This window comes from Bicyclus anynana, chromosome 25, assembly GCF_947172395.1.
Source record: "Bicyclus anynana chromosome 25, ilBicAnyn1.1, whole genome shotgun sequence".
In the NCBI taxonomy this organism is placed as follows: Eukaryota; Metazoa; Arthropoda; class Insecta; order Lepidoptera; family Nymphalidae; genus Bicyclus; species Bicyclus anynana.
The window spans coordinates 9066279-9078562 of record NC_069107.1 but is presented as its reverse complement, the minus strand read 5'-3'; the positions used below and the strand labels follow the sequence as shown (position 1 = coordinate 9078562).

Here is a 12284-nt window from a genome sequence, read left to right as displayed (position 1 = left end):
TTATTGCATTACACAATTTAAAATAAGGGGCTGCAAATATTTCAATAGTCTACTTGCGGCAAATTTGTATATCTGCCACTGATTTTGGTCGTTGATCGTTTTGCATACTTTTAAATCTATGGGTACAGGGATGCCATCGTGCAATCCACAACTCAGATAAAAAAACGAAAAAAAAACAAAAGTTTATTTATTGCACTTTTTTATTAATTTCATAATTTTAAAACGTATAAATAATTAAATATCTACAACGTAGTCTAGAAGCTGCCGCGCCGGCGTGCAGCGTCTGGTAAATAATTGTTTATTGCTCCATATTTCATTTATAGTTTAGGAGCTAGATGCCTGTTTCTTGAGCTTGACCTCTCAGTTAAGGTAAGCAGCATAAAAGTTAGACCAGGAGCGCCTTGGTTTGATTGTTAATGGTAAATCATCGCGACATATGCCATAGCCTGAGAGCAAGCGGCCTATTTCTATCAATCATCGCATAGTCTATAAGCTCGAGGGTTATATTTTGTAAAGCATCACACAGTGTAGGAGCTAGCTGAAGGTTTCCTGTGAATCACCACACATAGTCTTGGAGGTACCGGTATGGTCCTTGCGAACCATCGCACATAGTCTAGGAGCCTATTTCTTGTGAATCATTTCTCACAGTGTAGGAGTTAGCGGAAGGTTTCTTGTAAATCAACGCACATAGTCTGGGAGCTAGCAGCCTGATTCTTGTGAACCATCACACATAGTCTAGGAGCTAGCGGCCTGTTTCTTGGGTTGTCCGTCCCTCGTGAGGCGCAGGTGCACCAACTTGTTGTGTGTGGCGAGCGCGGCGGACTGGCTAAAGGTCGCCGCACACTTGGTGCAAGCGTACGGCCGCTCGCCTGTGTGAGTGCGCATGTGCACTTTGCGCGTTGTACTTCCCTGGAATAAACATTCGTGGTGATAAATAAATAAATGATGCAAAGCCACATGGACTATAGCTTGGCAAGTTATATGCGGGCGACGGGGGGAAAGACTACGTGCGGGGAAGTGAGGTGCATAAGTCGTTGGTTTTTCATTAATCGCTACACACCCCCTGGCCCGCGCGGACCATCGGGAGTGTTACGAACTGTAAGTACACATGCACTCACCAGGAGAGCATTAACCGGTTGTAAAAGACGTCTTTAATCATGCTACTAGCGGTTGCCAGTCCGTAATCCCGCTCGTGCTTGACTACCTGCCCTATGATAGTTAACCCTGGTGTACATCAGCGCTATACTTGATCAATATTGTAATAAGAGGGTAGAACGGTATTAGTAAGTCAAGCGGTCATTCCGCTAACAATAGGGATGATGACACTTTTTTAATTGTATAAATTAATTAAGAGTATGCTAATAGTAAAGCAATTTTGTCAAAGTAACAGGGTATCTGCGATCATTACTTTCGGAGCTACAGGGTCAGATTTGCGGCGCTGCCGCGGATCCCTGAAAAACGCTCCATACAAAATGGCACGAGTCAGTGACGTCGTTGGCTCGCTGATCGTTAGATTTTTATGGGCGTTCAAACAAAATTATTAATATCTTTGTTATTTGTGCATTTGTGTTAATAGATCATTTATTGAAAAATGTCACATTTAATGTAAGGAAGCTAAAACTGTATGAATTTTCATCTAATTACGATAAAAGATTTTTATTAGATTTTGAAATTTTATAATCTAATTTATTTTGCAAATATCCAGTAAATCTTTGCTTTTTATGTATAAATTTGTTAACATTGACCTTATTTATCCGAATTTATTATAAAAATCAATATATTCCAACCTAGTCATCATCCCCATTGATAGTGTTATACATTTAGGGAGTGTTACGAACGAAGTTGCCAAGCTATAACATCAGGTGAGATCGCAACGGCTAACTTGACATTAATTAAAAAAAAAACTTACCGCAAACACTTTGTCGCATAAAGGACAGGGGTACTTCAAGGGTCGCTTGTGACCCTCGTGTGTGAACCGTTTGTGTTGACTCAGGGACCACATGGTAAGGTACGCCTGGAACAGTGAACATAGTCAGTATTGGTCGACGCTTAATCGCCGGATTATTGTAACTGACATAAACTAAATGAGATCTACCGCGTTGGCCATTTATAAATTTAATCTGCGTTAAATCAATACATTTATTTTGGAGTTATTTATATCTTACATTAATGAAAGTAACTAATTAGATAGCGATATCTGTTAGAAACGTCAAGGAGTCTACTAGTTTCAAAAACGGCAAATTACAAAATGAAGCAAAATTAATTATATCTACGAGTATGTTACAAAAATCTATAGACAAAATAGAATATGTTTAAAATCACCCAACACACCTAAAACCGCTTATTCCCATAAAAAAGACGATGTAAAAATCAATAGTAAAAATGTCTAGAAAATATTTTTTTTGACTGTTTTTGATTAAACAAATTTACGAATTTACTTTAATTCTTTCGAAATAATATTCATTCTCTCCCAAGAAATGCAACATTAATAATAATGGAGGATTGATGACGTTTTCAATGCAGTAGTCGATTTGACGTTTGCTGTCAATTGTCATGTCATAGTTGCTTTAAGGGCGCCATCTTGATATAACTCAAAAACTTGGGTTTTAATTTTATTTATTTCTTTTTATTTACTTAGATTTATTCACTTATTTAGATTTTAATAAAAATTTTGTATTTTTAAAATTTTAATGATACGGGGTACAGGAGTGGACCTGAAAAGGACCATCTCCTTTGGAATGGAAGTACGGCATTTGTGAAAAACTGAATTTCACGCGGACAAAGTAACGGTCGTCCGGTAGTAACAAAATTAAATATATCTCACCCTCTCGCACTTATCACACTGATACGGGCGGCGGTTGAGATGGACTCTGTTCATATGTCGCTCCAACTCTCGGGTCACTCCGAACTTCTTGTCGCAGTGTTCACATTGCAGTCTGCACATATCAAAACCAAAATTCATTTATTTAACGTAGGCTTTGTTTACAAGCAGTTAAATTTGACTATTTAAGTTTGTAAAGATTCTACCGCCGGTTTAGAAGGCAGGTAATGCTGAGTAGGACCGGCAAGAAACTCAAAAGTGGCTCTTTTGAAAAAAAAACATATCATACATTTTTAATTCATTTACAAATGTAAATTTTTTTTTACTTCATGTGTGAAGATTGCGTCTTTATCATTAAGGAACTCATCAATTGTGAAGTAACCCTAAACATACATCATATGTAATCCATATATGGAGTCAAATATCAAACCAGAACTTGAAGGTTACGTTCCACTAAGCGATCACAACGATCACGCTCGTGACCAAAACTTTTCCCGATCGACTTGCTTGCGAAAGTTGCAATCTTAAGCACAACTGGAATAGATTATGGAGCGTCGATATAAATAATAAAAAAAGGCGAGTAAGTTATTCTTATATAAAAAAACAAAATTTGTATAAAAACGTGCAAAAATGTTTGGAACATTAGTAACAAAAATATGCGTTACTAAGTTGTAACGTAATTTTTGCGATTCATCACATTTATAGAATTCCAGATTTTCAAATATACGAGTAACATTGACATATCAACGCAACAAAATATAACAAAAACAATTTTCGCTTTGGTCAAGCTTGTTACATTACTAGATGCGTCGAAATTCTGTTACGTCCACAGATTTGTAAACAGAATCTAAGATAAACAACTTTTAGCAGACTCAGAAGTGGATTACAAAAAAAAGGAAACCAATTTCGAATAAAGGTTCACAATATTTGTCAGGACAACTTAATTAACAAATCAAACTGTAAACAAAAAAGACCCCAAAATGGCAGAGAATGACCTTGAGTGGAGTTGTGAACGTTGTGTGTAGGGTTAAAGGATCCTTTGACAGTTAACAAACATTCCCCTTTTCCACTCAAGTCACTCTCCCCGCATATCTCAAGTAACCTATAAAGAATTCGTTATCAACCCATATACGGCTCACTGCTGAGCTCGAGTCTCCTCTCAGAATGAGAGGGGTTAGGCCAATAGTCCACCACGCTGGCCCAATGCGGATTGGCAGACTTCACATACGCAGAGAATTAAGAAATTCTCTGGTATGCAGGTTTCCTCACGATGTTTTCCTTCACCGATTGAGACACGTGATATTTATTTCCATAAAATGCACACAACTGAAAAGTTGGAAGTGCATGCCCCGGACCGGATTCGAACCCACACCCTCCGAAATCGGAGGCAGAGGTCATATCCACTGGGCTACCACGGCTCTTATAAAGAATTACACAACAAGAAATGTGGACGGACGGACGACTAGCGCCTTATATCGCAAGCCGATCGCTACCCCTCTCTAACTCCCTACTCTTTACGGAAACAAGTCGCGCCATCTAGCGTCGGCACGAGTCACTACGAGATCGAGCGATGTCATGTTCGTCTCTAGACTACTATTTCTTCCACAACCTTGAGACCATTGCGAATAAGCGAAATTAATGACGTCATCAGTGACGTTTTCGCCGCGACGATGGTCGTAGAGACGCTCTGATTTTTTTAATTTGATAACTTTAATTAATTATAAGGGGGTGAAATACAGTTCTTACTTTAGTTCTAAATAGTTGACGTGCGCGGCTGCATTCTTGAGATGATGTTTCAACGCGTAGTTTGATTTGAAACCCCTGAAACAAATAGGTTTTTTTTTACACATAGAATTCATTTTTTTCATAATGCTGATAAATTATGTATATGTGTATATAATTATATGTGTACGGCTCCATTGAATTTTAATTGTCAATATTTGATTTTAAGTCATAAATACAATGAAGTGTTTGTAGACCAGAGTGCCATTTATACTACGTGCGCTATAGCATGGTGCGGGTGACAGACGCCTTATGACGTACAGCCCCCCCCCTCCCCCCCGAATAAACGGTGCATTGTGGTTCATACTAAATTTTAACATAATATTTTATGATTTAACTAACTTTGTTTCTTCGCTACGAAAAAGTGAGCTTATGTGGATGTTTCGTTCTCCTGGCTACGCCTATGGCTTAGCAAGTTGATTGATGACATGCGGGCGACGCGAGGGACTGCGCGGGTGCGCGCGGAGCATCGTTACTCCCTCCCGGCCCCCGCGGACCATCGAGAGTGTTACGAACGACTTTGCCAAGCTGTAAGTATACTCACCTATCGCACTCGACGCAGTAGAAGGCTTTAAAGTCGGAATGCTTGGTGACGTGGTACTTCAGCTGCGAGGGACTCTTGAACGCTTCGCCGCACTCCTCGCAGATGTTGTGCTTGAAACTGCGCTCTGACAACTGCGTTGGGTGCTTTCTGAACGAAGTATTACATCATCATCGTTGAAAGAAATAAATAAATTAAAAAAAAAAGGTTTATTAATTGACTTGAAAAAAAGGAGGAGGTTGTCAATTTGACGGGCAATGACTTTTTTTGATGTTTGTTACCTCATAAATTCGTCATTTATTACCCTTTTTTGAAAATAATATTTTTGTTTAAAAGAGCTTTTTTTACAAGTTAGCCCTTGACTACAATCTCACCTGATGGTAAGTGATGATGCAATCTGGAAGCGGGGTAACTTCTTAAGAGGAGGATTAATATCCACACCCCTTTCGGTTTTTACACGACATCGTAACGGAACGCTAAATCGCTTGGTACATCTTTGATTTAGATGTGATTTTGTGCACTGTTTTGTATAATAATTGACCACAAATTATTTAGCGTGGGCATGGATAACATATCGAGCAGGGGAGGTTAGTGTTAATAAATTCTAAAGGGATCCCTTAAACCTACACCCACAGGTCACAAGTCCTGGGACCTGCTCAAGGTGTTTCCTCTACCACAAAATGATGGTAAATCACTCTTGGGTGGTTAGTACGTTGATATTCTCCAGTGATAACAATAGCTTTGCTTACAGCATGGTATGGTTGTTTAATCCGTCTTTGCTTGCGAAGGTTTTCGTACAATACTTGCAGTCGAGTCTCTCGCGTCTCCTGTGGACGTTTGCCATGTGCTTCTTGAGTGACACTTGACGGCTGGAACATGGAAATTGTCTAATAACCTATTTGAGTTCAGTTCTTTGTTAGGCAGCGTGCACACCGTCACGCTGCTAATAAAGTTAGTGATTTTGTGCAATAATGTTTTGTGGCTATACTTTATCACCGTGTTCCCAGTGGAACAACAACAACTGGAATTTCTACTTAAATTGTTACAATAAAAATAAATACTTACTTGAACAGTTTGTTGCAAAGCGAACATTTATGTTGCAATGTGTCATTTAGGTGCATCGCTTTGTAATGGTCTTTGATGGTCATTCTATTGAGTCGGGTCATTCCGCATTCGCTGCATTTGTAACGGCTGCAACAAGAATGCTAAATTTAAAATAAAATCGTGAGGCACAGCATAAAAAATTAATCATAAATTATTTTTTTATGCTGTGCCTCACGATTATATTGTACTTTATCGATATATTTTTGGCTTACATTATTTACGCTTAGTACATTATAAAAAAATAAAAATACTTTTTTTATTTAGCTTTGTTGCAAACTGAACTTTTAATTGCCGATCATTTATTATTTACTTTATTCCTTATTGCACCAAAATGAAAAATATTATACAAGAATAGTTACAAAAAAGGAAGATTAAAGCAGAAGTAAGAGTGCAAAGATTTATTGCTAAATCGATAACTCCCAGACAACCTTTGCTAAACCTTTTTTTATTGGTAATGTTATCAAATAAAAATAGAAAAGCATGCAAAACTTACACCTCGTGATATTTTTTATGGCTGACAAGTTTTTCCATACTGTTCATCCTACGTTTGCAAATGTCACATTCATATTCACCGTTCACCTGAAAACACAATTCAACCATATTTTTTTTTAAATAATATTTGCCATATATCTTTAAATATGACTAATAATTCTATTCCTCTCCAACTAGTTGAGAAAGACTGTATTAGGAGGGTATGACAATAGACCAATGGGGTAGGGATCGAACAAATGTTGAGCTATTGAGGTTTTAAATTAAGTTAATTATAATCCTTAGCAACCTCAGTAGGGTGGTAACTAGCCATGACCGAAGTCTACCATCAGATTATACATTATAAAATCCCAGCTGATGTCGCTATTTCGAGATTTAGACCAGACATTTCCTTTTGTCCAAACAAATTAAGCGAATAGTACTTGTAGAGCTTACTGTGCCGTGGGAGACTAATATTCTGAAGGACCACAGTATAAAAGTGAATAAATATTATGACCTGAAAGAAATTAACTAACTAAAAATGGCTATGTAGTTAGTCTGTACGCCGTAGAAGTAGGTACGAGAGGATTACCAGCAAAATCTCTCTATAACTTGCTCAAAGACCTTGGCCTCTCTAGAAGTGCAGCTAGTTCTATATTAGAACGAGTCTCCAAAGCTGCTCTAATAGGATCTTACCAAACTTGGCTAGGCAGGGAGAACAACACAAGCAGAGAACGAGGAATTCCTTGACGAACGAAATTGATCGATCGTCAAGGAATTCCTTAACCCTACATCTTGTAGGCACAAGTTCAGGACTCTGCTCGGAGTTCTTCTCTCTACTACGGAATGGACCCGGCACCCGAACGGTGAATCCATGGAATGCTAAGATATTCGTCTCTCTATGCCAAAGATTATAGATTTACTATTTTATTGTTTTTTGTATGTATGGATACCTTACTGTGGCTCTCCATATGTCTTTCATATGTCTCTGTGAAATTGAAGCCTTTTATACAATCTTCACATTTGTATATAGAGTTTATGTATTTGGGGTCTTGGCGCATTTCTATTCTGTCTTTCATACATTGTTCCCTTGATATATTAATAATTGTTATAAATGGATCTAAAACAGATATTTATAGATTTAATTATGATATACTAATATGAGTATTAGCAACAGCCCATATGTTACACATAATATATGTTTTGTTGCAATAAAGTGACTTAAGATTTTATTAACACTCAATACAATAGAATGACGAATTAAAATAATATAATTATTTTATTTATTATAAATTAAAATTTAATATATTGTGTAATTCTAAGTTTTGATTTATATATTGAAATAAAGTTATTTAAATAAATAAATAAAAATACATTTAATTCTCAGTCTACCTTTATCTATTTTCATCCCCTTTTCCTTTTCCTGATACAATCTCTTACTTTTCTTTTTAAGTTTTCTCTTTTTTACAGTTTTTTTGAGTTGTGACAAGCTCATGTCGTCCGACATTGATTCGGTTTCTTCTTTTAGATCTTCTAGCACATTTTTTTCACCTTTGATAGAGGAATCTTGACAATCTGCAAAAATGCATGCTTGCAACAGTGGTAGTATTATATAACACCAGTTAGTCTGTTTTTTGCAAATCTTACGGGAACCATGTTTTTTCCGGAATGAGAGCCCATGTACTGCTGTTTTTTATCTGTATCATCATCATTATCATCATCATCATCATCATCATCATCATCATCATCATCATCATCATCATCAACATCAACAATCCATATTCGGCTCACTGTTAGGCACAAGTCTCCTCTCAGAATGAGAGGTTAGGCCTTAGTCCACCACACTATGCAAAATGCAGATTAAAATATTTTCCATTTGTAGGAATTGAACCCACAGTTAGAGTTGCCTGCCTGCTTCCATCTTAGATTGCATCATCATTTACCATCAGGTGAGATTGTAGTTGGAAGGACTAGCTTGTAAAGAATTAATAAAAAAAACTACAGAAGTCTTACCAACATCATCAATAAGTTCCTCATCCGAAGGTTCAGTAGACAACTCTCGCTTGAATTCTGATTTTATCTCCACATCTTTTGTGTGTGTATCACATATAACAGATTCTGGTACTTCCATGTCAATGTCAGACAACACAACAATGCTGCGTTGTGAAACACTGGACAAACTGATCAACGGGCGACAGTACTGCCTGGTGTCAATCATTATATCTGGAATCTGAGAATGCAACGGTTTTACATTTAAATTAAAGTATATTAAATACCTTTTTGCTCTCCAGTTTTTCTACACCATTTTTTCGGCAGGTCTAAAAATGACTACTTGAATTGAGTGCCAAGAAGTTGTTTGGCACTCACTGAGTGGGGACGTTTATTGGTTGCTGATTGTGCATCCACTTTTTAATAGGAGAATGATAGTTTTTTTATTAAAAAAAATAAAACAGAATTAAATATTTTAATATACCAATAATATAATAATCGTTTTACTTTGTTCAAAATCATTGAAGATATTAAATAATGGATTCCAAAATAAAGTATTAAGTAACTACACCCGGTACCTACAACTACACTGTACACCAAACATTTTTTAATATGGTCTCAACTGTCAAAACTGTCAAATGCTTGGAACTAAAATTTTGGATATATTTTATAAATATAGAGAAATATTTTTTTAATTGATCAGGTTGATATTTTTGCCAGTAATTAAGCTATAACGGAAAGCTTGTTATACTATTTTAGTTTAAGTTTTAAAGAAAAATATTGTTGTTCTTTTTTAAGCAACTTATGCTGATACATGATTATCCATGCTTAAGCTGAAGTATTAACACTTACACTAGTAAAAGTTTCCAAATAGCTTTGATTTCTCTGCACATTTTTGATGAATTGCTCACTCCTCTGTGCAACTTTTTTACAAATGTAACATAAGTTTATTGTGGACATCTGGAAATTATTTAAATTAAACAAAGTTAGTTGTATTTTACATTAGCAGAACACTACTGTTGTGTTGTTACTCCCTGATAATATAGATTTCCATTGGTGAAAGAATTTTTCACAGTTTCAGAGCAAACAATCAAATTGTTCCTCTACTTAATATAAGGTGCTGAAAACAACTCATGTTTTTTTATCATCATCTCCAGGCCATCTCTTCCTCTTTATCTTGAGTTTAGACCCACCACTCTGTTCAAAAGTGGGTTGGTGGGCTGGGTGATAAAGTTAAATTCATTAACAACCACCATTAGATGTTAATGATAACGACCAGGATTAACAGCTTAATGTGCTCTCAGAGACACAGGAGTCGCCTTCAAGTACCCGACTCTAGACTAAGAATTTATAACAAAAAATTTCTAAGAAGGAAACTCAGTATTTCATATAGCATGACTCAGGATTCGAACCAAGGACTGAAAGCATATAGGCTTACCACTGGACCAACCAATGTTAAAATTACTAGCACACACCAGTGTAGTTCCCTTTGCAGGTGATAAAATATAGTCCATGACACACACAAATGATGTGACTTTCCATTAATAAAAGAATTTTCAAAATCTGTTCAATAGATCCAGAGATTAGCCCATACAGTCTCAGAAACTTTCATCATCATTATAATCATTAGTGTTGTTCAGGTAGCATGGGTATGGTGACAGTGGCCTGTATGACGATAATACGTATTATTAACGTGAATCGCGGCAAACTTTCAAGAGCGAAATGAACTGTCACCCGCACCATCCTACGTGAAACGAATTGTAATAACCCATAATCAGCTGAGCACGAATTTCCTCTCAGAATTTCACACAAACTTTACTTCTTTAAAATATTGGTATAGAAGTATAGATAAAATCCTACACTGAATCGAGCTGGAAATTGAATCCAGGACTCTGTCTTTATTGAGAACTACAATACTACCAACTGCACCAGGGAGCATAAACTTCTGAATAATGTATTTTGGAACTTTAACATTTAATTACGATTACCTGAAACGCCGTTTTTAATATTTCACTCTGGATATTGTATGGATTGGTCAGTGTATTTTCTATATTAGACAAACATCCCAAACAGCATTGAATTTTAAAAGTATTTTGAGAGATATCCATGTCTTCATTAACTTATTTGCACAACTGTGGGTTTGTTATTTTTTTCAATAATTATTCAATATACACTACAATAATATAACACTTATTATCTCATTGGCTGGAAATTTAACTGGTATATATTTTTAAAAATTAAAATCAATCGTAAGAATGTAGGAAAAGAACACAAAACACAATTACACACACAAACAAGGAACATATTTGCTGATATTTGCACACAAATGAGAAATGACATTTGACATTGACAATGACAAATTAAACCACAACCACAGACGACAAAACATATCATACCCCAGAGCCTTAATTTACTCTTTTTTTTTTTTTTTCAAGTAGGCTCAGTTTACAAGCACTTTTGACACGTCAGTTGACTATTTGTAAAGATTCTACCACCGGTTCGGAAGGCAGGTTCTGCTGAGAAGATACCGGCAAGAAACTCAACAGTTGCTCTTTTGAAAAAGTCATACAGTATTACAATTTACATTTGATAACAATTAAATTACAATTTCTTATAGTTTTATTTCCTGTGTGAAGGTGGAAGCTGATCCAATGGCCTCCAAGCACCTTTGTCGTTAAGGAACTCATCAATAGTGTAGTAACCTCGACTAAGTAAATGTTTTTTAACACATTGCTTAAAGTTATGCATTGGCAAGTCCATCACAGTCTTGGGGATCTTGTTATAGAAGAGTACACCCAAACCCACAAAAGATTTTTTAACTCTTTGGAGACGATATGCAGAAATAACTAACTTATGCCCGTGTCTAGTAAGACGTGGGTTTAGATCTCCTTTTCGTTTGTACAAATTAATATTTTGTCTCACATAAACTATACTGACAGGCTACTGTTAAAATGCCTATTTCTTTAAACTTTTGACGAAGGGACTCGCGTGATTTTAGTTGATATATTGCTCGAATTGCTCTTTTTTGAAGTACAAATATAGAATGTATATCAGCAGCCTTGCCCCACAACAAAATACCGTAAGACATTACGCTGTGAAAGTACGCAAAATAAACAAGTCTAGCTGTATCAACATCAGTAAACTGTCTTATTTTTCTCACTGCAAAAGCAGCTGAGCTGAGTTTACCAGACAGTTTTTCTATATGAGCACCCCACTGAAGTTTAGAATCCAAGGTCACTCCCAGGAAAACTGTGGAATTCTCTATTTCTAGTGTTTCACCATTGATCATTATAGACTTATCTAATTTTATAACATTTGGTAATGAAAACTCAATACATTTAGTTTTCTTTGCATTTAAAAGTAAGTTGTTAACAGTGAACCAATGCGACACATGCGATATGGCACGGTTTACATCGTCGGAATTATCTTTACTTCTGTCACTCTTAAAAATTAGGGATGTGTCGTCAGCAAACAGTACTATCTCACAGATGCCGCTAACATGGTGTGGTAAATCGTTTATGTACACTAGGAATAGAAAAGGACCCAGAATTGAACCCTGTGGGACGCCCATTGTGTTAG

General features: G+C 36.3%; 1 protein-coding gene across 1 annotated transcript; it reads right to left on the bottom strand.

Moving 5' to 3' along the window:
• Positions 1–182: 182 nt before the first annotated feature.
• Positions 183–10977, bottom strand: LOC112049588 (zinc finger protein 91). Its single transcript, XM_024087532.2, has 13 exons — positions 10694–10977; positions 9558–9665; positions 8730–8946; positions 8109–8291; positions 7670–7836; positions 6742–6827; positions 6210–6335; positions 5894–6013; positions 5148–5294; positions 4568–4642; positions 2825–2936; positions 1910–2014; positions 183–909 (listed from the first exon to the last, which is right to left on the bottom strand). Exons 1-13 carry the CDS (start codon positions 10811–10813, stop codon positions 736–738), a joined length of 1740 nt encoding a protein of 579 aa, XP_023943300.2. The 5' UTR covers positions 10814–10977; the 3' UTR covers positions 183–735.
• Positions 10978–12284: the final 1307 nt, after the last annotated feature.